This window comes from Hakea prostrata, chromosome 4 (assembly GCF_041222555.1).
Source record: "Hakea prostrata isolate BN-2017 chromosome 4, UWA_Hpros_2, whole genome shotgun sequence".
Lineage (NCBI taxonomy): Eukaryota > Viridiplantae > Streptophyta > Magnoliopsida > Proteales > Proteaceae > Hakea > Hakea prostrata.
In genome coordinates this window covers 4545961-4571142 of record NC_142603.1, presented here as the reverse complement: position 1 = coordinate 4571142, position 25182 = coordinate 4545961, and the positions used below count along the sequence as shown (strand labels likewise).

The 25182-nt window shown below is 39.0% G+C and overlaps 3 protein-coding genes and 1 non-coding gene across 6 annotated transcripts; 2 read left to right on the top strand and 2 right to left on the bottom strand.

Annotated features, from left to right (window-relative positions):
• The first annotated feature begins 612 nt into the window (after positions 1-612).
• Positions 613-8777, top strand: BT4 (BTB and TAZ domain protein 4). Its single transcript, XM_089151569.1, has 6 exons — positions 613-992; positions 4742-5012; positions 6058-6188; positions 7202-7508; positions 7583-7896; positions 8419-8777. The coding sequence occupies exons 2-6, from the start codon at positions 4764-4766 to the stop codon at positions 8552-8554; spliced, it is 1137 nt and encodes a 378-aa protein (XP_089007695.1). The 5' UTR covers positions 613-992; positions 4742-4763; the 3' UTR covers positions 8555-8777.
• Positions 8701-14404, bottom strand: LOC149017237 (formin-like protein 6). The gene is given in 5 exon segments (XM_089151567.1): positions 8701-10631; positions 11041-11282; positions 12396-12595; positions 12692-13173; positions 13175-14404. Coding segments are annotated over 5 exon segments (2772 nt in total). The 5' UTR covers positions 14228-14404; the 3' UTR covers positions 8701-9836.
• Positions 14405-16938: 2534 nt separating this feature from the next.
• On the top strand, positions 16939-17012 carry TRNAN-GUU (transfer RNA asparagine (anticodon GUU)). Its single transcript has one exon. It is a non-coding gene; the product is annotated as a tRNA-Asn (tRNA).
• Positions 17013-17077: 65 nt separating this feature from the next.
• Positions 17078-24817, bottom strand: LOC149017235 (uncharacterized). 3 transcript variants are annotated; one of them, XM_089151566.1, is made up of 10 exons: positions 24120-24197; positions 23591-23689; positions 23289-23448; positions 23108-23169; positions 21879-21973; positions 21238-21351; positions 20751-20807; positions 20520-20617; positions 19619-20052; positions 17078-18473 (listed from the first exon to the last, which is right to left on the bottom strand). In XM_089151566.1, the coding sequence occupies exons 3-10, from the start codon at positions 23303-23305 to the stop codon at positions 17392-17394; spliced, it is 1959 nt and encodes a 652-aa protein (XP_089007692.1). In that variant the 5' UTR covers positions 23306-23448; positions 23591-23689; positions 24120-24197; the 3' UTR covers positions 17078-17391. The 3 variants fall into 3 exon arrangements, with proteins under 3 accessions (XP_089007692.1, XP_089007690.1, XP_089007691.1); XM_089151564.1 differs by lacking the exon at positions 23591-23689 and having other exon boundaries at positions 24120-24817; XM_089151565.1 differs by lacking the exon at positions 24120-24197 and having other exon boundaries at positions 23591-24099.
• Between the last annotated feature and the right edge of the window lie 365 nt (positions 24818-25182).

Genomic DNA, 25182 nt, shown 5'->3' with positions numbered 1-25182 from the left:
CATTTCCATTTTTACAGCTTTTCTTGCGTTGGCTCATTACCAATGAGTGCTCAATGAGGCATCGATGGCTATGCTGCTTGTGACAAACTTAACATGCTCTTATGGCTGTTTGCTATTTGCTAGTTCGATTAATACTTGTCAGGTACTCTCTAGGGCTCATTAGAGAGGACCCATGGAACAATGGTAATTGTAAAACTTCGTGTGCTGAATATCAACATTTTGCACTGTTTAATTGCATAAAATACATATTGCCCAGTGTAATTGCATAAAATTCTCAAATATTTTATCATATTAATTATAATCTCTAAAGATATATTTTTTAACTTAATAATTAATAATTAAATATTAGAAAGTTTTCCCTACAAGAGTGTGGCAAACACAATTATTCTCATGAAATTTACTCTCCTACTAAATGCAAAACATCTATATCCTCTTGGTTGGGGTATAAGTGTCTTTTCCCCTTTTCCGAGAGACTTTTTCATGCATAACGGTGTGTATGCACGATTTTATCTGGAAAGCCAAATAAGGTATAAGTTGGGCACTTGTCGTTGTAGGGTTCTTGTATTGTTTCCTATTGGATAGATCACAAATTCAGATATAGATTATCTGACAGATGCCTATCCAAGGGCGTAAAACAAGAATGCGCATTAACGTTACAAAATCGTAGCGTACCCTATCATGACACACGAGATCGCCGGTCACCAGTGATGGTTAGTTCAGTTAAGCGGTTTGCGAAGTTTGCGACAGATCGATGTCTTCGTGAATCCATTCACAAACCCAGACACAGATCCCTATGATCATTCTTGAAACTACTTCCGGTTCGGCTCCCATTTCTTTTGCTTGTGCAAATGAGTTGGGTTCCGAGCCGGTTGACAGTTTAGGGTTTTGTAATAAACGATTCTTCAGTGCTGAAGTTTCTTTGATCGTGCTAGCGCAGATCGAGGGAAGTGATTCTTACATTGCTTCGTCAGGGATTCTTTCGATTTCAATAGGTATTTTTCCTCCTTTCTGATTTCTGATTTTTTTGTTTGAATTTTGTACTCGACACTGCTTTCTTGGCAGTTCAATGAATAATTGCTTGCGTTTTTGGTTTTATTTCGTGATGGATGAAACAGGAGAACAATGACTCTGAATAGCCATTAGCATTTCTGAATGTTGGACATATAACTGTGTCTTGTTTTATTAATTATAAAGAATGCCCAATGATTTATGATATTGCTCCCTTGCGGAATTTTTTCATTCATTTTTCAGCCAAAAATCATGTTATTAGAATCCTTGTTAAGCATTGAAAAAATTAACTTCCATTTTTCTGGGCGAAAGATTTTCGAAAATAGCATCACATTATATGGTGTGGAGTCTTGGCCTTATGAGGTCTTCTACTAGGTTGGGCTGATATCTCTATCTATCCATGAGATTACTGTGGGGAGCACCTATAGCAGCTAACTTGCGCCCATTATGCATTCATGGAATAAAATTGAATGGCTAATACAAGGATTCCATGTATTAGAATTTGCATTATCCACCACCAAATTTGCTAATCAAATAATGATGGAACAAAAAGGTGCAGAGAATGGGGGGGTGGGGGGGGGGGGGGGGTGGGCACAATGGTTGGTGGACCTCAGTTGTAGCTTGAGGTCAAGGTATCGGAACAGCCTCTCAACACAAATTGCTGGGGCAAGGCTGCGTAGGAAATTTCCACCCTTTTTTTGCCTCTAGCTGCTGCCCTTTTTAACATAAATTTTGGTAAACAAAGTTACTGAAAATAATTGAATTATTGTAACTGCTGCTCATTTGTCATCATTCTTGCTGAGTGGCTCTCTGTTTGTCTTAGAGGGCATGAAGTAAGACACTCATCATATCTTGCTTTCATGCTTGGGGAAGTTCTATATGCACACCAGAAAGACTATGCTCCTAACTTTGACAGTCGGAAATGTAACTTTAACTCAAGTTTTACCTCAATCATGCATCTGCTCAGAGAGAGAGAGAGAGAGAGAGAGAGGACTTGACAGTTCCTTTTGTGTTGCTGTAGGGAGCGTCAGCAGTCATAGAGGAAGAAAAGAGTAAGAAATGTTGAAATTTGTAAAATCATAAGTTTTCCTTCTTTTCCCTGAAAACAAATACCAAAGAATTGCATGATAGGATCCGTCTGCAGGATGATTTAAGCCGAGAAGTTCTTAAGGGATTTTCCGATCAAATCTCTTGCATGTCTCAAACATATAGCGTATCAGCCATTGGACATTTTCCCTTGAAATTTCACTTTCCAAAATGTTGATTGGAAAAGAATTGCCTAAAAGATAGGAAGTTCTGTGATGTATCAACTTGTGTTTGGGCTTTTTGACTAACTAGTGTAGCAGAAGACGGAGTTAGAAACGTTTGATTGTACTTTCAGTTATGAATCCAGAAATATTGGAATGGATGAACCCAATCATCAATATTGGAAATGAATGATTCCAAAAGTCTTTCTGATAAAGTTTATGGTATTATATATTTATTTTCCTAGTTTTTTTCCTTTGTTTTCCCATCGTTTGTTTTAACCTGAAAACTTTTTTTTAAAAATTCAAAATGAGGGGGGAAAACCAAAAATAATCATATAATGAATTATGTGGAGAAACATTCTTTTGTAGCAATTTTTGAGCTCATCTTTAATTAGCAAGTGTTCCTAGCCACCTGTATTGGTTTTGGGTATAGATACCCTTTTGTTAAAGGCCATTCGAGTTTTTCCTAGGAGTATGGCTTGGGTTACTTACGCACTACTAACCTGGTAATCAGACATTGGCTTGAGGCATTTTCTTTATTCTTTCTCACCCTGAAAAGGCAAGGTCACCTTGCATGTTTGAACCAATAACCTAACCGTTGCTTGAGTAAAATGGTAAAACTACTTACTTCAATAGAAACCCTACTTTCATCCATTTTCTCTCTCTTTCTCTTTCATACATGCTCAAACACATTATTGCTTTGCTTCCATCCACAAGTGATGCTTCTTACTGCAATATAATTAATTAATTTATATTATACTGAACTTGAAATCTGTGATTAATTTGGGAGAGAGGTTATTGGATGTAACAGTTGACATAAATGTAGAATATTTTTGTAAAGTGTGGAGGTATCCCAGGAGGTAGCTATTTTTTCTAGGTAGAATTTCTTTAGGCATTCATCATCAGATGCAGTCATTACTTTTCTAAGATGCAGACAACTGAATCAAAGGCGAGCGTTTCCAATGGCCTCAGGTTTTAAGTTCCCCAGCATAGCCGAGAAACCAAAACTGGATGTTCCTGCAATAAGGAATACCCGTATTAGATCTTATGACAATTCTGGTACCTGAGAAGCATCTTCATTGTACCACATGCCATACCTATCTGTTGCACAACTAGTGAAATTGTAACTTTAATTGATGGAGTAATGTGGTTTTGTTCCACATCTTGGAGGTTTTGTATAATCTGTAACTTCTTTTGCCTTTTGGCTTTTTTGTGTTCCATATCTGTATTTGACAGCCTTCTTTCTTTTTTCATTTGATAGATCTTCATTGGGTATCTGTTATGATTGCTTCTTATCCCTGAGTATTTGAGAAATCCTTTTTCCCTCAGGAAATATTTTCCCATCAAAATTCAGATTCAAGTTATATCGCGGTTGATTTTGGTTGAAGACTTCAAATTATTTGAGTGCACAGATCCATTAGTTTTTGTTTAATTATGATAGCCTCTCTGTATATTTCTATGACTGAACAACTTGATTCAGCTCAAGAAGGCCTTATGCTCTGTGATCCCAATGTAGGTCCTATATGGACGATCACATTTTCAACCTCTTATTGGTTGTATTATGGAGGTTCCTTCATACATTGCCTTTGTATAAAACCTTTTTCCCTATTTGTAAACGAAAAATTCTGGATAAATTATTCTTCACATAAGTGTACAAAACTTATTTTTCATTCTACGATCTATTATGTTCTAAAATTACCAAATAGCTCTGTTTTTTTGGTAAGAAATTTTTGTGAGCCATAATTACTTCTAAATATACCATAAAAAAATGATACCAAAGAGGCCCTGAAGCTTGACCTTTTCTTACTTAACTTCAATGTGGAAAGGTTTTATTTGCCTGACCTATCTTTGGAGGAGTCTGGGTATAGTCCAGAGTCTGGACTAAACGAAGCAAGTAATAACTGTTGGTGTTTCACCAGTTTGTGACTCCAATCTATTATGTGTAGTAATTACCAATTAGTTTCAATTTTTGATTAAAAATGGTATTCAGTGATAATTATTTCTAAATAGACCATAAACCAATCAAGAACGATACCAGATAGACCCTAAAGCCTTAGTTTTTCTAATTACCTTCAATGTGGAAAGATTTTTATTTGCTTGATTGTTCTTCCTAGAGGAGTTTGGATGTAGTCCAGTCTGAACTGAGCAATTAATAGCTGTTGGTATTTCACCAGTTGGTGTGTGATTTCCCTGTATCCACTGAGAAAAGAGTTGAGATGATTACTATGGTGATTAGATAATTATATTTGGTAAAAGTTATTTCTTGCATGGTTCCTGCACCTAGATTCAGGATTGTGAAATGACCATTAACCCCCAGTAAAATAAAACACTCCATTCAGACGGATGCCCATGTGTGCACTCTCACAAGCCACTATGCTGTAGCAGAGGCTCCACAACTAAGCTGCTATATCTTGTACTTGTTATCAATGTTATCATTACTTATAATGCCATCATCATCATTATCATCAGCACTGTTATATGTGCAGGAGCTTGGACAGGGTGACGGGGATGAACTGTGAAGTGTCTCCTCAAGCTTACAGGAAAACATCCCTAGAGGCACCTCCATTTTCCAATTTCATAACTTATCTTTATCACCGAAAGGCACCGGGGGTTAATGGAGTTCTATTAAGGGGATATAGATGTGTTCCAGCAGCAACTCAAGATTTGTGGAAACGCCTCTTCAGTGAAGGTTATAGAGCAGATGTTTCTATCCAGACTGAGAATGGTGGTGTTATTAATGCACATGCTAGCATTCTTGTGAGTTCTCCCTCTGTAATGAGCTATTTTATCTGAGTAGAAATAACTAAGTATTTCAAGTATTTCGAAGCCCTTTAGGTCTGCGTTTCTTCTCTTTGTTTTCATTTTCAGTGACTCAGAATGAAGAATGATAGTGAGTTTGTTAGTAGTCTAGAGTAGTTGTCACCCGTTTGATATATATTTTCGAGGAAATCTTATTGCCAGTAAGTGCAGGTCCCCCCTTCAGGAAAGCTAGAAAACTTAAGAGTTTTCAGTTCATAGATTTCCCTTGCCATTTTTAAACTTCCTCTACCATTTTCATGCTTTTCTGCAAGGGAGCATCTCCTTTAACAAGCTAGTCTGCTTTTGATCTATTTTGGGATTTCCTTAAAGGGGTTTTTAAATGTCTTTGGAGTGTGAGTTATGAAGTGCCCAATGATCAGTTCAGAAGGGCCTTTAGAGAGCAAGAGGTATTTGCAACGATCCTTTTATTCCATACACGACTGTTATGAAAAAAAGGAGAGAAATTTAAACAATGATGTTGGATTTACTACAGAAACTATATTTGCATCATGCTAATTTACTTATGAATGCTTTTAATGCAAGGGGATTAATTTTTTGGATGAATAATCTGGCTGTCAGGCCATTGATATTCTTGCATCTGGTTAGGCATAGTAGGTGTCTTCGCTCTATATTGTACTTACTGTTCCATTAGCTTTCAAGATTGGCTAATGAGTTGAACAAAGATTGTTCCAAGAAAGGGTTGTTCTACTGAGGTATTTTATCGTACGAGTTTGCCTTAGATCTTTGTCTATTGTTCATATTACCCATCTAAATAAGATTTGGATTTTTAGTGTGCACTTTTAGTTGTTTTACTCTTGGAATTTGATTAGCTGTACTATTCAACATGGTGTCCTTTGGACTGCTTGTGCCTAGTGATAATAAAAATTAATACTGGCCCCTTGCTTCTCAAGCAGTAGTGTTGGTTTAGGGCCTATAAGCTATTCCATTATCTTTAGTAGTTAAAAGAACTTAAATCAATCAAAATGAGGGTGTGCAACAACAGGGCACGGCTTCTCCAGTGATGAAAGGCATGTTGAAGCAGTTAAGAGGTGGCAGACGTCGGCGATCAATCTCCATCCTGGGTGTCCCGCATCGGGCAGTCCAAGTCTTCATCCACTTTCTGTACTCTTCATGGTGAGTCTTTTGTGTTTTCTTCTTGCAGTTTCCTTCTCATTTTGACTTGCTGTTTGCTGCATAGACATGAAATTTCAAATGCTTTTAAAATATAGTTGTACAGCTCATTCACTTCAACCACGTTTTGGAGTTCAGATCTCTAGGGGGTGGGATTCCCATGACCCATGAAATACTGAGGTTGAGAAGATGGGATGACAAATAGCCGTTAATAAACATTGGCTCCAGATGGTTAAGATCATGCATGGAAAACTAGGTCTGTGTTTGGTATTATCTCTTGGATTGCATTACTAGGATCATACTAAGTGCAACCCAAGAGGAGCAGGCAGCTAAGGATTGAAACATTTTATCATGTTCTATAGTTATATCATATATGTTAGGAAATTTATTGTCTCAAGTGCATGCGCCTGCACTACCCAGTGCACCATGTGGTGCATCAGATACTGCACCATACACTTGAGACCTGATCTTTACCCTCCCAAGTGTATGTGCAGCAGACTTGAGAGGATGAAAATCCACTAATCGTTTAATGCACAATACTATCATACAGATCAAATGAATTAGAGGTTAGGAATTCAAGGATTTTATTTACGCTCTATGGAATTTGACTGCTTTATGTTTGTCTCCAATTCATATAGTCTTATATAGATGGGCCTTGACTCAATTTGAGCACTGCTTCTTGTCTTATATTTATGTGTTGATGGTATTGTCGATCTTATTGGGTGCTTCTTATCACCAGTTTAAAAATCTTTTGTTGCAAGCTAAACACATCCTTCTTTGATTTTATGTGGTTACAGTCATGATAGTGGCATAAAAAATAATTACAACTAGGGGATATTAAAATGCAGCAGCAAATTTATTTGTAACTACTACTTCCTATTTTCTGCTTTGTCCACTCCCCCCCCCCCCCACAAAAAAGAAAAAGAAAAGGGGAAGTATGGTTGTTATTTTTTGTTTGTTGTTAATATTTACTGAAATAGTGTACTAAACTGTACAGTAATATGTTTTGCTTGCAGCTATACTGAAGAAGATATGGACAGATATTGTTTGCACTTGTTGGTGTTGTCACATGTTTATGTGGTTCCTCATTTGAAGAAACAGTGTGAGCAGAAAATAGAGCAGAATCAGCTCACCATGGAGAATGTAGTTGACGTCTTCCAGCTTTCGCTTCTCTGTAATGCACCTCGACTCAGCCTTTTTTGTCACCGTCTGATCCTAGAGAGCTTCAAGGATGTTTCTGCAACTGAAGGATGGAGAGTGATGAAGCAATGCCACCCAAGGCTCGAGAGGGAACTCTTAGAGTCAGTGGTTGATGCTGATTCGGTGAGAAATTTATTTTAATGTGCTGCAGTAGCTTTCCTTCATGTTAGTTTCTAATCATCTGGATTTTCTTTCAGAGGAAACGAGAAAGGGCAAAAAAGCTGCAAGAGAGGAAGGTTTACATGCAATTATATGAGGCAATGGAAGCTCTTGTTCATATATGCAAAGATGGATGTCGAACCATTGGTCCCCGTGACAAGATTTTGAAAGGAGACCAAGCACCTTGTAGTTTTGCAGCATGCAAGGGACTGGAATTGCTCATCCGTCACTTCGCAGGTTGCAAGATGCGAGTCCCTGGTGGTTGTAACCATTGCAAGAGAATGTGGCAGATCCTGGAACTACATTCACGTCTTTGTGCTAAACCTGATGTTTGTAGGGTTCCATTGTGCAGGTTCACGTCACCCCTCATCTTCCTTCTGCCCCTACCTCTTCTTTATTCAGGCATCATCTCTCTTTCTTTGGCATGGGGCAATGATCTTTCTCTATCTTTCAGTAACAAAGAAGAGATGGTTCTAGTGTAAAGACAAGTGGAAAAAATAAAAATAGGGAAAAGAAAAAGACAATTTCCACCACCTGTTTGATTCTAGGTTTATAGTTGGACCAAATCCTTCAGTATAACCATCAAACCTGTAGTCTGACTCTGTAGAACTTGCCTCATTATTTGTAGCACAGAATATGGTGGGTGATCCTTGGCCCAAGGGTTAGAATTTGGTATTGCAACTAGGAGGTTGCAGGTTCAAAATATGGAAACAACTTTTCCGTGTATTGTTGCCCCTCCAGACCTTGAAGTAGTGGGAGCCTTGTGCATGAGGATCCTCTTTTTTTTTCTTTCTTTCCTGCTTACATATATTTACAGCACAGAGACTAGAAAACTAGCTTACTTAACCTCTTAATGAAAACAATGCCCCTGCAGGAATTTTAAGGAGAGATTGCAACAACAGGGCAAGAAGGACAACATGAAGTGGGAAAGATTGGTGGAAAAGATCCTGAGCTTGAGGAACATTGCTAGAGCCCCATTTTTTTCATCGGCAAGTACTGTCTGTGTTTGAGTTAGGAGGTTGATTTCTCCTTAATTAGTTCCTGTTGTAATTCGGATTCACTGCCTGTAGTCAGTGGGAATACATCGGTTATAAGACCGACGGTATGCCCTTGTATTGGAAATTAATGAAGCATCAGAGAATCACTTCCCTGATTTATTCCAATGCTCTATAAACTTAAAATTTTTTAATGCGAATGACAAGACGCAAGATAAAATGGCTGATGAATGACGAAGACCGGTCACTTCAGTTCTCTTGAGGAGTGGAAGTTGCGACTCACCCCTCTTTTCTAGTGTGAATTAGTGCAGCATTTCATGGGTGCCATAAAATCTCCTGATGCTTCACAAGTTCTCCTGATGCTTCACCACTTCCCAATTCACAAGGATTACTCCTTCAAGTAGCTTTTATAATTCTGGTTCAGTTTTTCAAGTGGACTTAGAAGTACACAAAAAAGCACAAACAATTAAGCAAAACAGAGGTCACGACACTTTTGAGTCTGCTTCATAGAATCTTCAGAAGTCAAAGTTACCTGAGTTTCAGCCTGAAGAGCTCAAGAACCAACAATTCTTGTCCGACTCGGAAAGAACTCACCAAATTGTGATTGATAGATCACTCCAAATGAGAAAATTTTCGTTTCCTTGATAGAAAGATGGTCTAATATTACAGTTGTGAAAGATTATTTGAACAACATAAAATTTGGAGTATGACGTGTGGGTTGATATATTACAGAACCATTTCACTACAATGTATGGTTATTCCTTCTCCGATGTTCCCCCTGAACTGTAGGTTTGAGGATCAAAACCTTGAGGTCTTTTTATTGCTCATGACCTATGACACCTTTCTAGACTTCTTGCCTGCCAACCAGTGTGTTTCTCATACAGCTTCTTTGCTCTTTCTGGAAGCAATCCTTGTGAATTGGGAGTCTCTCTTGTCTTCCTTCTGGAAAGGTGATATCTAATAGTTCAAATTCCCACCATATCCATTCCTATGGATTCCCCAGAAACAAAAGTGTCATTGGTACAATGAAATATCATGTACTCCTGCATCGTACCCCTATGCAGCATATACCCAACTGAACGTCAAGAGGAGATTCCTGAAAATTATTAAGAACTCAAAAGAATTGTATCCTCCTTCACCATATGCCCATGAAGATGTGGAGGAGACTTTCTTTACTCGGGAAGCCAAAAGCAGTATGATCAAGAAAGTAGTAGCTAGCTCCTAGATAACATATGGGAGGTTTAGAGCATTCGCATATTAAACAAGGGTAGGACTGAGGCTCCATCTGCACATAATCTTATGGAGATGAGCTTTCATCATCTGAACTTCCATGCTGCTGTCTTACATTGAATCTGTTCAGGACCGGTAATGAAGCACTTGTGGGCATCCGGAAGGATCTGGAAGAACCCACAATTGTTCTCTCCTGTATTTTTCCCACTTCCTTGCATACCTTATCCAGCACCAAGAGGAAATCTCTTACAATCACAAAGATTCTAAAAGGATGGGCCTCCTCCTTTGCTGTATCTCCATGAAAATATTCTGTAATCTCTTTTACAAGGCTCAGAGCTTTTCTTTCATCAGCCTTGACCCTAAGGATCTCAGCTTCAGCCTTATCAAGAAACTGCTTAATGGCTTCAAAAAACTTCCCCTGTGTACTAGTGTTCTCATATTGTAGAACTAACCTGACTTTATCAAGCCCCATTTCAAGTTTTGCTACATAACTACTTAGCACATCTGAGTCCATTCCTGCTGCCTTCTTGACATTCTCAAGTTCTCTGCCCAGTCCGGAAACAACCTGCAATCCCTGCTTCTTGAAATCCTCCTCCACCTTTGGATGCATTCTATTCGAACCACTCTCAAGTGGATGATCAGATTCTGGACCTTCAGATCTAATAATCTCTTGTACCACAAAATGGAGCAAAGTTGTCTTCCCATCTGTTCCTTTGACATCTACCAGTTTTAAGAGTGTATCGAGCTTGAAAGCTCTCGCATCACCACGGTTGGTGCCAACATTCATTCTGTTCCCGGTTCTGAGTACTGCTTCAAGGAGTTTGAGGAATAGCCTACTGTTCTTTAGCTCTTCACATGCTGCCTGGAAAATGTCACACATAATGATCTCAATTTCATAACAGGGATGTTAACAGACATTTATTCATATTTTAAACTTCATCTGAAACAATTCAATATATTCGGTCTTGAAGGGAAAATCTAATTATTTTTGGCGTGTATGGCTACAAGTAAAATGAAACTGAAAAAAAAAGGGAGGGGGGGGGGGGGGGGGGGGGGACCAATCAATGCCAACAATGATTCTGTAACTAACTAAAAACTCACTTGAAATAATAATGAAAATATGAATTTTCACAGCTTGACAGGTGTAACTAGGGGTTGGGTTACAGACCTAACAACCATATACACTTAAAAGGGCCCTCTAGCAGCATGCATCTCATTAGTAAGAAAATTGTAGAATCTTGAAACATATTGGAAGTTTTCGTCAATGTTACCTCCAGCGTCTCAAAAGACTTCCTCAGGTATTTCACCTCTGTCTCAAAATTGGCCCTGTATAGCATTGCATCAACTCTTTTAAAGGCAAATGGTATATCAAGCACTGCCTTCAGAAATTGCTCTGCAGACCCTAATTTTGATAGGTCACCACTGTAGTCTCTCAGCTTTAGTTCTTCTTCTTTGGTTGGAGCCATCTTCACCAGAGATTCTAAAAGCTCAGCAGTCAATGCTTCAGGATTGCCTGTCGCAAGCAGTTTGTGGCCAGAAAAAAGGACCATTGTTAAATAATGTGTGAAGGAAAAACAGTAATAAACATTTCTTCAGTTTTCCTTCTGTTAACATGTTCTTATCACTTTTCAAACTGAATCATCTCTTTTCAGTATTAAGTTTACAAATAAAATTTTTTTTTGGGTAAAGCAGTCCTCTTGCAATTCACCCATTCATATTACCTGATCGCTGAACTTAGCTGCTATTGGTATTCACAGCCAACAAACTACAAGAACGGATGCACCATTACTGGTGGATGGTTTGATTTAATCATTAAGCAACCAAGGTCACAGAAATGATAAAGGACACTTAAGCCCCTAGCTCATCCAAAGAGCAGGCTAAGCAGCATAGAGGCATGATGATGAGGTAACAAGTAGTTTGTGTGTGTGTTGTTTTTTTCCCTTTGGGGGGGGGGTGTCTGGCATAAGAAACTGAGGTAGTTCGATATCATATGCCTAACTTGTTTCCTTGCTTTGATTTGCTGAATGGTACAAACTTCAAAGGGTTGCAGTCTGGCTGCATTGAAAAGGCACACTGATCACTACTTCCAAATTATTAACTTCTGGTGTTCAAATATGGATTAGTTTCTATGCATTAATCTCTTTGGTTGAGGTTTTCTTTTGTGGTAGTGGTGGACCTAGATGAAATGGAAGAGGTATGTTGACCAGGCTGCAAAGTGCTTCATTATCCAGTAGGAAAATTCTGTTGTGGAAATTCTAAAGATATTGGAGATCTCATTCAACTTCAACCAGGATTGACTGGCAATGGGAAACGTAGTCTAGAATCTCAATTCACATAATCTACAACCTCAATTCGATCTTGTATCAGACTCTAGCTTTGTCAGTTGAACCCTGTGTTGAACCTTATATTCAGACAGTCTCTCCACTATTATGATTAGTCTCACAAAAAATAACGTAACTCAGGGAAGCCCTGAGAATTTTAAGATCAACTAAATATTTTAAGATCCATGTCAAGTTGAATCAAATGTCCAAGAACTGACAATTAGAAAAATATCTTTTTCCCCTGTTCAACAACAACTGAATGTAAATATAGAATGCAAAGATTGGGGGAAGAACGTATAGCTTACCATCTAAAAGTGCTTCAGAAACTTCATCTCGTGTTACGTTTAATGCTCTTAAAAGTATCGCAATGTTCTGTGACTTCTTAGGGTCGAGAACTCTGTTCTCCCGTTCTGTAGAAGGAAGAACTGATTTTCTAGTCGCTTCTTTTGGAACCGTGTTCGTGGTGTTGCACCCGAAAAGACTCTCTATCATGTCCTCATTCAAACTGCAAACCAATGAAAAAATTTTCAAGACTAGAAATAGCAAAAATGCCTAAATCCCGTGTGTTCATCTAATCAATTTTAGTTTAGTTTTCACATACTGAAACGAGCTTGATTTCATCTGATCCCAGACCATGGCTCGATCTGAAGTAGCTCGTACTTTATCCCAATGCAAGGGCTTCAACCTGGGCTTGCTGGATCCATCCGTATCACCTCCACTATTGAGTCGCTCGGAAGAATTCTCACCGTTCTGGGTAACCTCTCCAATCGACACCGGTTTCTCGGTGGATTTGGTGGTGACCTGCGATTTGGGCAACGGACGAACCGGCGTTACCTGAACATATAATTCCGAAGAGGGCAGTACCTTCGCTGGCATTGCTGACGGTGGTGAAAGTGGGACCGAAGTCTTAGATGCTTGTGGGGATGGATCATTTATTGAAGGAGAAGGTTTCGAATTTGGTGTCAGCGAAAGTGGTGATGGAACTTGCCTAGTTTCCTTGTGAGGCGGTGGTGTTTCGGGATGATTATCTCGTGCTCGTGACTGTTGTTGTGGTGGTGGTGGTGGCGGAGGAGGAGGAGGAGGGTGGTGGTGGAGGAGGAGGAGGAGGCATTGATATCGACGATGCATTAAGACGCTTCACTTCGGGAGAAGAAGAAATAGAGAGACGTGATTTGGGAGAAGACCTTCGAGAGTGAGGCGTAGAAGTAGAAGATGTAGGACTAGTACCAAAGCTTGGACTTTTGGTGGCTGTGCTCGCATGAGAACTCACTTTTGGCCAAACATGACGCCGCGCAGATACCCAAGGGCTCTCTGCATTACTATTATGGCCATTCGCAGCCGTTGAACCTTGAGGAGTGTAGTAGAATGTCTCCTCATCGGAAGACATCGCCGGAGGCGGAGGAGGAGGCGGCGGAGGAGTAGGAGAAGTTCTGTATGTCGGAGCTCTGTTCAATGGTGGTAATGGATGCAGTTCAGGACTTGGACGGTGAATGTCTGAAATTCTAATAGGGCTGAGCTTGTGGTAAGGTGAATCAACAACCCCATTTACCTCCTCGCCACCACCTGCAATGCCTCCACTTCGATCGGAAGGATCTAGTGTTCCCAAGTAAAACAGATCAGATGTTGGCCCCGTTTGTTCCTGCGCGAATCTCTGAGAGTTGTTCTCACCACCACCACCAACAAGCTTCTGAGTTTCAGGCCGCTGTCTCGCCCGGTGTCGGTACAAGAAGAACGCAAATGCTGACAACATACCTAACGTCACAATCCCAACTGAAATTGCAATTGCAACTTTCTTCGTGGGATTACTAGGCAAAGCAGCCGTAGCCGGAACCATCGGAGAAGAGTCATTAGCAGAAGGAGCTGGAGGAGATGTCTGTGTCTGATAAGGGCTTTGCCCTGTTGGGTCTTCGGGGAAGAACGGCTCATCTGGACCTGGAATCACCGGAGTTGCCGGAGGAGACTCATATACCGGTGGCGGTGGTGTCGTTTCTACTGGAAACAATGGCTCATGTAGAATTCTCCGGTTACCATCACCACTGATTGGACTTTGGATTCCAGGCTCTGCTCTTGAAAGACATATAGCAGAAGATAGAACCAATGGCAATATCAAGATTTGAGTGAGAAGATGAGCTCTCATGGTTTTCTATTCCTTCATTTATAATCTCAGATCCTCTCTTCTCTTGTTACTTCAAGAACAGTACTTTCTTGCTGAGTTGAAAATCTAAAAAATCTGCAACTCCCAAATCCGAATGCTCAGAGTGAATGAAAGACTCTGTCACAGTCTCTCACTGATGAGGATCGACAAGTGAGAAGTGAGAACGGAACGGAAGCTTCCTTCGGCGGTAAGATCTGGATTCTCAGATGACGTCAGCAAGAGTTTCATTTTTTCTTCTTATTTTATTCTGTGTGGGCCATGGCTGAAAGAAGACAGGAGCTATACGTGGCATTAGAACTCCACTTTTTGAAACCTTTTTCTCGTCAGAGGGGGACCCACTGGGTCTTCTTTGTTTGATTTCTCGGTCTTATTTTTACGTTGAAGGTCATAAATCGCGATTTTAAATTCGAACGAAATGACCAAGTTGCCCTTCCGGATCCTCCGCCGTAAAATTAAGCTGTCTTGTTTGACCACGGCCGGAGGCGGACCACAATTTCTTCTACTTCCTCGGGGCCGTTAACGAAGTTGTAATGGAGGGGTAGTTTGGAGAATAAACAGAAAAAGTCATTTGATGATTTGAATATTTGATTTGGATTTATGGTACAAAGTAACAAAAGAAAATACTAAAAGCTCTATTGTTGGAACTTGGAGCACAATTAACAGATCTAGCCTGTTTGGGAAGAAATGTATTATTTTTCTTGGAAAAACAGAGGAATTAGACTAGTGTTGTTAGAGCTTTCTGTCGTTTATAAGAAACCCATTTGAGCATGGTCAATCCCAATTGTCATGGTTCAAAGTTCAAGAATGCCCATTTAATGGAAACCAGGGTCAGGGTTTCAAATGAGAATCCATTGGAAATAGATTAGAGTCTTTGAAGTCTATGAAGGAGGAGGACAAGCTTGCATTTGGTGTCTTCTTGCTTGTCCTTATTGAAATGAAATCTTCTTCTATTACCCTATTTATGGAATCAGTTCTGATTTTTCCCTTTGGATTTCTCTTTAAAACTTTTAACTTATTCACACGTAAAGCATATGTTGGGGATGGAATTAAATGGGGTCTCTCTTTTCTCATACTACACGTCTCCCCAGCGTACACATCACCATCATGTGCTTTGCATCAACATTTCCATTCCATAGCAACTATGGCAGACATCCGTCCCGCTTTTGGAGTCTTTCTGTTTTTGTTTTTTGAGTATAAAAACTGTTTTTTTTTTGTTTCTTTTCCGATGGTAGAAGTGGAACTTTTGCTGTCCTACTCATCATGCTTATGGACTACGGATGTAATTGTGAAATATGGATGTTTGGTCTCTGGTTAATTCCTAATACGTACGCAAACGATTATTTATAATTGGTTCATGTAATCAGTGAGTTTTGATGGGATCAGTCTTTGTGAAGAAGCTGGTATCATGAAGGCCTGAAGCTTCTGGTTTGAAATTTTGAATGAGTGTAAGGGACACTGCTACTTACCAACCAAGTAATCAAGTTCATCATCATAGATCAGTATGCCATAATGTTTTCCTTCTCAGAGATCAATTTTCATGCAAAATCGTTTTTACATGTTTCTGGGTTTTCATTTTTGGATATTAAAGTCTCTCAAACTCAAAATTGGTGTTTTAAGAACCAAATAAAGGAAGCTAATATGCCTTCATGTTTTTACATTACCAAATAATAGAGATGAAACTTCTATCCTAGAGGCAGGTCTTCCATCCATGGGAGGAGAGCACAGACCTCTATGGCTCAGTAAAGAATCCCAAATTCAAGTGACAACACTCTCTCTTATCTCTCACTTCATTATTGAAGTTACCCATTCTCCCAAACATTTGCATGCACTCGAAAACTCTCCCCCCAAGAGATTATTGGTCTACTTAAAAGACTCTGTTTTCCTTATTTTGAGTTTAACTAGTGCTGGATGGGGCATCATCTTTTGAGTTGATTTGCCATCACCACCAGCGTGCTGTGGGAGCCATTGTGTGGGGGAAGCACTACATCGCTGGATCACCATTGAATATGTTTCCCAAGGGACCCAAATGAGTAAGGGACAGACACTCATCCAGAGACCATTATTCTCTTCTCCCCACCTCCCCTGGTTGCTTTAACCATCATTTTGGTAATTATTAATTTCATATGAACCTTATAAAATAAGGCATAATATGGTTCCCCACGCCGCCAATGTAGAGGATGAACAACAGTTTCATCAACAGATGGAGATAATATTGTTTTAGTAGGCCTACCCATGAGCCCCATCAGAATTTTTTTGAAGGAAAAGACAATATTTTGGAGGTGTCCTTGCAGATTACACCACTAGGAAACCACTGGTAACGGTACTCCAGAGGTACACCGGCAGAATAAAACACAAAGAAGTCAAGTAACGCAAATAACAGGACAAAAAGAAGCTGGCCTAACACCAATAAAATAAAAGCCACACTTTAATTCTGTTGGGCCATCGGTTTCATCACTTCACTTGGTTTGGGTCCTCAAACACATTCTGGCTTGGTCTGGAGTTCGTGGTTTATTTTGTGGAGATCTTGAAGAGAAACCTCTAATAAGAGAGTCAAACTTTGAAGACACCGGGGAAGTAATTCTTCCTTCACTTTGGGTGTTTAAAGCTTTTATCAAGGGAATTGATTGAATGGGACGTTGGCATGGAATGTGCTTTTACGTTGAATAATATGTTTGGATTCTTATTAAACAATAGCTGGAGTAGCTCAGTTGGTTAGAGCGTGTGGCTGTTAACCACAAGGTCGAAGGTTCAACCCCTTCCTCTAGCGATTTTGAAAAAAAAATTTCACTTCATTTTAATTATTTTTATTTTTTTTGATAAACCAGACATTTTAATTGCACCATACAAATATGTAAGTTGAGCATCTGACAGCCGTACAAGATCTTGCTTTTCCTTTTAATAGCATTCTTAGTTAATTTGAACATTTGATTTAGCATCGTTACAAAGATCAAAATTTTGACAGATAACCAAATTTTGGTTGCTCAGCAAAGATCTAGATCAAACATTTGATAGATATACAACATTTGGCCATTCCTTTTGATTGAATACATTTGACAGATACACAATTTTGCAAATTCTGTTTAATAAAACATTAAAAGCCGTCTCTCTTCATGGCTCTATCCATGCATAGGTTCTATTCATGTATTTCACTGGCCACCTAATCCTGTGAAGTGCTTCCTCATGGCTTTATCCTTCCTGTAGTGATTGCTACCACCCCCTCTTCTTCCTCTGCCCCTCGAGTGTGTCTTATTTTCTCTTTCCACTGTCTCAGGAGTATCTGATGGGTCTTCTGGCTGTTCATCAGCCTCCATTAGTGCTTTTACGGCCCCAAGGGCAATGTTTCCTCCACGGCCTAGGCCATGAATCAATTCTTTCTGCGCGTGTCTTACTAATGCTGCTTCCTGAGCATTACCAACTGCAACAGAACCAGAAACTTTGTAGCTGTAGTTCTTACCATCCTTGACATAAAACTGGGGCTTCTTCCGAGAATTCCAATTAAAATCAGAAGCATTTAGGCCAGAGGTTACAGTTTCATCTCCTCGAGGTCTCCCACGATTTGTGTTGATCTTGTCTCCCATTAGCTCCGGCTCCTCAAATCCAGAATCCACAAGACTCAAACCCAAGTCATCAAATGAATCATCATACTCATCTTCATACTCATTCTGTGGCTCATCCTGAGATGCAAGGATCACAGTCTTAGCTATTTCCTTTTTACTCCTTGAGTCCAGGGTGCTGGGATCAGGCAAGTCATCCTTGCTCTTTCTGGTATACCGTCCAGTCAAAGATGGACCTGAAGCCGAGGATCCGCCAACATCCCCCAAAGTAGCAGCCATATCAGAACTAGGCAGCAATGCAGGTTCTGTTAGTACCCTTTTGCCTTTATCACTGCTACTCAAAGAAGGTGCAGATTTGAGTGGACTGTTTTCTAGGGAAATATCCAGGGACTGTAAATCTTCATGTAGGGTTCCATCCAGTATCCTCTGAATCACTTCCTCTGGGTTCTGGTTATAAGCTTCAAGACATGCAGAGAGGAATCCTTTGCCATAGTCAGGAAACAGTTCCTTTATTTGACTGATCTTGGACTCTATAATTGCAGCATCTTCATCAATCTGCACAATGTTTGTCGGTGGAGGTGGTCCACTTGGCTCTCCAGTTACGACCTTCAAAGATGGGGGCATAATTATACGACGTAAATACTGAAATTGCTCATCATCCATGAAAATCCATCCTGCAAATCATAGTGATACAAGAAGTTATCTTATTAAAATAGCATATGAATCTTGAAACTAAGTTTCACATACAGAGATACAGTTCTCAAGTTATACAAACATGAAAACATGAAAAGAGTCTTTTTCAACCCCCCAAGAATAAGCCCCAAGACAAAAGGAAAGAAGAAACTCGTATATTTATTAACCAAGAAGTGAGGATATAGCTCTTCATTTCATGATATTGAGGACATGGATTTAAATATACGTCCCATTTAATATAATAGTCAGTTAGTCACTATTCTACAAATTAGTATGAGCGCAAAAAGTATCAACTTCAGATGCTTCACTCGGGAAAACCCAATTCTTCTTGTGAAGCACACAAATTTGGCCCCAGGTATCCCTCCTAACAAGTTACAGCTAAGACATTAATTGCATTATTTATTAACATTTTGATGCAGGAGTTACCCTAGAACATTCCACAAATGTTGCTGAACCAACTCCACAAATGTTGCTGAACCAACCCACAGTATCCAGCTTAGGTAATTCATGTGACAACACCTCATATCATCAATGTACTCATCACCCCATCTTTGGATGCTTGTGCAACATAATTAATGTGCAAAAGAAAATCTCAACAACAATACTGAAATAAAAGCAATTGGGATTTTGTGCACATAACTTAGTTCAGCTGTCATTGGAAGAGAAATTTCTGAAACTTTTGCTTCCTTAAACTCCACTAGCATTTCCTGTTAAACAACTCACACCACCCCATTTCTATGGATAACTTAAAGATATATACTCCACCAATGGCTCATGTATTTAGCATTTCAATCCTCTATAGACTTTAGTAGGTCATATGTAATAGACCCAACTACCTTATGTATTTGTTATCTTAATTAACAAAGATATTTCTCTTTTCTACCAAAAAGAAAAAAACTTAAAGATATATAACACTAAAGGTACTTGAATTCACACTTACACTATAGGTTTAACAAGACTCCATGCAAATGTAGTTAGACCATGAAGCTACTCATCCAAATTGAAAAAAAAAAATCTCGAGACAAAGTTGGATGAATAGCCTATTCACCACCACATCATCAAAACAAAATCTGATGAAAGAGCTGAACATCCAACCAATCCAAGCCTGTAAGCTTTGTGCACTTACCACAACCACGCAGGCTATCTAGTCTGCTCAACAGCTTGTAGCTCCTTTCAACATTCTGAAGAAATGTACAATTGCCCTGCTTCGCCTGACTATTGCTTGAAACTTCTCCTTGGATATCCCCAAAAGTCTGAACCAAAATATCTCCCCTTATTACTGGATCCTCAACATTGGCAGGAAACATTTTTGTAGAATCCAGAAACGGCAGGCTGCCTTGAAATACGTCATCACTAAGATAGCAGGTGTCCAGTAATTGCCAACCAAATTCAGCAAGTCTTGTTGATAACATCTTGAGACGATGGGTAACATTTGAAATCATTTGTTTCTGAGTCGTATCTACTTGGGCTGTAAACATATGTTGGAAACCCATTCCTAATGAGGGAAGCAATGAATCATGCAATCTTGAAAGGGAACTGAGTAGGTCCATCTTTCCATAACTGCACAGATCAGTAAAATACAATTAAATTTGTTTGTAAATTCTTTTTCTAGGAAACATGATAATTTTGGAATCAACCATAAAAACTATAGACATTAATTAAAAGCAGAGAACAGAATCTAGCCCAAACTTGATCTAAGGAAATGGGCAAGCGTCCACTAAATTTAGGAACCACCACAGATCTCCAAAATAAAGGGTGAACCTGGTTCATTAGTATCATTAACCCAACCTCCTCGAACGATTACTTAATATGCAGCAGAAAAAACCATGAAAATAGCATTAACGTTTTATTATTTCATCCATCAAGTGGGTTATTGCTCAGAAGATATTTTCTTGATATCACAGATAGAATGTCACCTCCTTCCTAAAGTGTGATTGGAATTCTAAATACTCTGTTTATAGAAGCTAGTCAGTGCCTACAGTAGATATATATTGACTAACATCAAGATCTATCCATGAAGTCATCACCTTGCTTCATTAGGACAAGAGAAGTACACAGCAGCAGGTTTGTAGGCATTAACAAATGCAGCAAATGATGAAACTGCATCATTTACGAAGTCTATCACCTGTGAAGAAAAGATAAAGATCAGAAACAGAGCAGGTAACCTAATTTACAAGCATCTTTTTCCCCAACTGCAGTAAGTATTGAGTGAGACCAGCATGAAATTCCCATATTCCTAGAGAAGAAGAGTGAATTACCTCTAAAAAATCTGCATTAAGTCGAATATTATCATGGCTGCTGGAGGAAAGCAAGATCTGTATATTGACAGAAGAAAAAAAAATTTCAGCTTAAATCCAAGTGTCCAAATAGCTAATCAATAATTTTTCAAGATAGAAGTTCAAAATAAACATGACAGTTTGAATGTCCAACACATATAGTAGCATCAGCAAACTATGTAGCATGCTGTGCTTTTAGCCCAGTAATTTCTTTCTTGATTGATTGAGAAAATCTTTAAGAAACAAATAGTGCAACTACTAATACTGAAGGAATTCAAAAATTTATAAATTATTACTGCTTTCTCTTTCAATGAAATATTTCAACACCTCTTTTCCAGATATATAAGAAATTAGTGGACATTGACTACTGACAGAGTATCGGTTAAATGACAGCAAGTCATAACATATTCCAAGTAAATTTAAATATTCTAGTCAATGTGCATAACAATCCATATAAGGAGAAGAATACCTCCAGTGATGAGCTACAACGCTGATGCATTGTGCTGACAACGCTGAGGAAGTGAGATACTGTATCGGCTAATTTTGTATGGATCTTTGGCTGTGCTTTCAGAGAATTAACAACCTGGAAGAGTACACTTGTTAGAAAGAATAAAAATAATAACAAAAGAAAGAAGATCCTTATGGAAGTATGGAAATGGAGGTATAGAAAGGTAAAAGATCCTCGGAAGTCCAAATCACTGATGCAACCAGACATGGAGCATCATTTTATTTTAGAGATCAATTGCACTCTCTAGTATGAACTACAACACTTTATGAAGGAGCATCTCACATTCTACCAAAATTAACTGGTTTATGTAAAACACACTGGATCTAACCAAAGTAGTCCTAGTCCAGAAGGAAGCAGCAAAATCTGCAGGTCACACTTAATTAAAAAAATGCACAGGTCGGTAAGGGAAGCAGCACTCTGTTATCCATCATCCTAAGCTTTTCACAAATTTAGCTTCCAAATATTTGCATCTACAGCATGTTTGATATTATAGCACTATTTTACCCGCATACCAAAACTTAGAGCCAAAACTAAAACAGAGGTAAAAGAAAGCAGTGAAGCGAATATCAAAAAGGGAACCTACTCAACTGAAGAAGGCTTACCAGCAATTTAGTTAGCTCTTCATTGTCATGACCATAGATAGCACATATATCTAATAACTTTGGCAAGTCGAGTAGATTTTTTTCCTGCAAAATTACTACATGGAAATGAGTGAATTTTTTTAGCACGTTTGATATCTGAACCCCCCCCCCCCCAAAAAAAAAAAAAAAAAAACAAAAACAAAAACAAAAACAAAAAAAAAAAAAAAAGAAGAAGAAGAAAGAAAACAACAATTTTCTTAGTTTCATTATAGCATACCATAACAAGTGACATCCTCTTATATTACATTCAACATTGTGACTCGTTGCTTTTGATATCAGAGAAGTAATGCATGAAAACAAAAATTAATGTGGTGAAGCAGAATTTCCTACTGTTGAATGGCTAGTCAGCCGCGATAGCCTACTTGTCAAATTTCAGGTTTAAATTCAACCATATACGCCCCCATGTATTAACATGCATCGTTATCTAAATTCATGAACGTCTATAGTACTCCAACCATATTGTGTGTTGTCAATAGTCCTGAATTCGGAGCTCAACTTGCCACATGGAAGACTCCATTTGAGCTGAAATTGACATACGAGTAGATGACCAAATAGTCCACCTATCTAAAAGTTAGGCCCCCAGTGTGCCATGTAGCACATTTTTGGCCTGTCCAGATATATGATACAGGTGTGAACCAAAAAAAAAGATATATGATATAGGTGTAGGTAAAGGTATGGTAATATCCGACTGCTGTGATTGTTTTCTTAGCGCAACAGTAGATTAAACACCTAAACTAAGGGTAAAGACACAGAAGTAATTGAAGACCCATTTCCAGTCTTGTTCATTAAAAAAAGTGAATTTTACTTCTTTTATTTCATTTTTCTTTTGGGTGGAGTAAAAATAGGTATCCAGGCCTTCAGCTTGACTAGTCTTGTGGGTCATACTGAACCCACACCCAAAATATTAAAGAAATGAAGAAGAAGAGCAATAAACACCAAACCCCCCCCCCGGTTGTGAGTGGCAACAATGGTATGAAGAGTCGAACACACAGGACCTAAAGTTCCCTTAGGCAATGGTCCCTTGCCAACTCGACAACCCCTTGGGGTTATGCATTTTACTCTTACATTTGTTACTTGTGTGAACATTTGAGCTTTATAAAGCCATATTGTGGACTGATGCAGGATGAAATTCATCACAAGAATAAACAACGATACAGGGCACTAGTAACAGAAAAAGATAGAAAAGAAACCTTCATGCTCCTTAGCACTGAGACTGTCACTGGCTTGGGCGCCGAGATCCCTATTGCAAGATCTGGTCCAAGAAGAAAATTTTGAATGAATTTTACAGAGGAAGACATAAGGGACGGAACTGAAAAAATGTGAACCATTCAAAGAACTAGGAAGAATTAATAAGTTAGAGTACAAACTCACATGCGATATAAGACCATAAAAACACGGCGGCTTAGCTCTAACTCTCCAACAATTATCCCTGTAACTATTCCCTTTGCTCCCTGGTGAGGAAAGTCATACCATCTATTTCTATATTTTAGAAAGCTATCCAGGAAATCGTGCAAAGAAGCATCACTGGCAACTGTATCCCCCCCAAAAAAAAAAAGATTAGATAAAACAGAATAACTATCATTCCCCCTTGTAAACTACACAATCTTAGTAAAGTTACAGGATTACAATGCCTTCAGTAGAAAAGTGAAAAACAACCAAATTTCAGTCGACACCTTTTAATCTCTAACACATTACTCGTGTTAATCCCTCTACAGATGCATGTATTATGGAAGATGCACTAGATGTCTCCCATCAAACTTCAACAGCAATACCTAATGTAACAGATGGAAGTCCAGTGACAGCACATTAAAGAATACTTCATCTCAATTAGTTTTGAAACATATTTAGCAAAAACACTAAAGTCACGAATAGTTAGTTATCAGCAATCTTTAAAAACAGAGATTAATTCAAATGTAATCTGAATACAGGGATTATCCTTTGCTCCATTGAACTACACTGATATCTATGAATTTTAATTCAAAAATCAGTTCTGATATAAGGCTCCAATTAATCCCAATTTTGAAGACTAACCTAAACAATTGTCTAAAATTACCAATTTCAGATTCAACAAGCATTCTGAAAGTGGCATCTCCAAACACAAAAGACAAGCGTGTGTATTAATGGATAGAACAACGTCAAAATTCTTTCAAAGGAAAAGACAGAATGGAACACTGAAAAAAAAAAAAGGGGATGGAAAGTAACCTTCTCTCCAGAAATCTCGTGGAGGCAACTTGAGCAAGCGAGACAACTCCCTGTTAAGGAGGTCAACGACACGCTGAGACTCTTCGGGATCCAAAGCCCCATCTTCAGCACCAAGGCCGGAGACCAAAGCTTCATCCTGGGGAAGATAATCAACAAAGTTGCCACCTTGTTGACGACTAGAAACCCAGCTCCCGTTCTCTGCTAGTCGAACCCTACTGGTGGTGGCGATGCTGCTGGATGAGGAAGTCCCTGCCTCTGCACCCTCAGATGACTCTGTCCGAAAAGATCGTCTAAGAGAAGTAGAGAACGTCGGTTCTTTGGTAGGAGGAGTATTGCTGCTCTTAGGAGTGAATTGCTTTTGAGTTCTGATTGCGCCTCTGTTTCCACCTTGTTGTCTGTTGTATGTAGATCGACCTGACATTGTTTCAGCGAATTACTCAGGATGATCACTGATCAAACCTTGTTCAACTATGTAGGTTTAAAAGCTAATGGATGCCAATTCAGACGTATTCAGGGTTCACTATCTTCCAGTCACGGAGACGAAACTCAAGCTCAAGCTGAAATTCAAACCCTGTAAACTCTAAAGAAGTGCGACGGAGCAACAGATTGAGTTGAATTTTTAAAGCAGAATTCTGTGCTGTTTCTGCATACGTCTTTGCCTCTCGGCAGGTGGATCGAGATCCTTGGCTTCCAAGGGATTTTCTCTTTCCGACACGTGGTCAATCTGAATTGGAATCAGCATCCATCTATATTTTTATTTGTTCAATGAATCTAGATCCTCTAAAGGGTATCTCACATTTTTTCATATACATTAAAAGAGGAGCCCGCACTGGGGGTTGAGTCTGAATCCTCTGTTTGTTTTTTTTTTTGGTAGAGAATCCTCTGTTTTTTCTCTAAGGCAACTTTGTACAATACACTCAACGATTGTGCTTGAGAGCAATGCTGCTCCAGATGTGTACGGTCCAGATTTAATTTGGGATCCAATGAAAATTTGGATTATTGAATGAACACTTCACCCAACGGTTTAGATTTGCTCTGAACTCCAAAACATATCTGGCCTTTG

What these genes read in the sequence shown, in the direction of transcription:
- BT4 (XM_089151569.1), top strand. Translation starts at nt 4,764, where the DNA reads ATGAACTGTGAAGTGTCTCCTCAAGCTTACAGGAAAACATCCCTAGAG. An exon ending in CACTTTCTGTACTCTTCATG is followed by an intron (nt 6,189 to 7,201) that starts GTGAGTCTTTTG and finishes TTTTGCTTGCAG; the next exon opens with CTATACTGAAGAAGATATGG. An exon ending in TGTAGGGTTCCATTGTGCAG is followed by an intron (nt 7,897 to 8,418) that starts GTTCACGTCACC and finishes ATGCCCCTGCAG; the next exon opens with GAATTTTAAGGAGAGATTGC.
- LOC149017235 (XM_089151564.1), bottom strand. Translation starts at nt 24,540, where the DNA reads ATGTCAGGTCGATCTACATACAACAGACAACAAGGTGGAAACAGAGGC. An exon ending in ACGAGATTTCTGGAGAGAAG is followed by an intron (nt 23,449 to 24,119) that starts GTTACTTTCCAT and finishes GGGGGGATACAG; the next exon opens with TTGCCAGTGATGCTTCTTTG. An exon ending in TCTTGTCCTAATGAAGCAAG is followed by an intron (nt 20,053 to 20,519) that starts GTGATGACTTCA and finishes TGATCTGTGCAG; the next exon opens with TTATGGAAAGATGGACCTAC.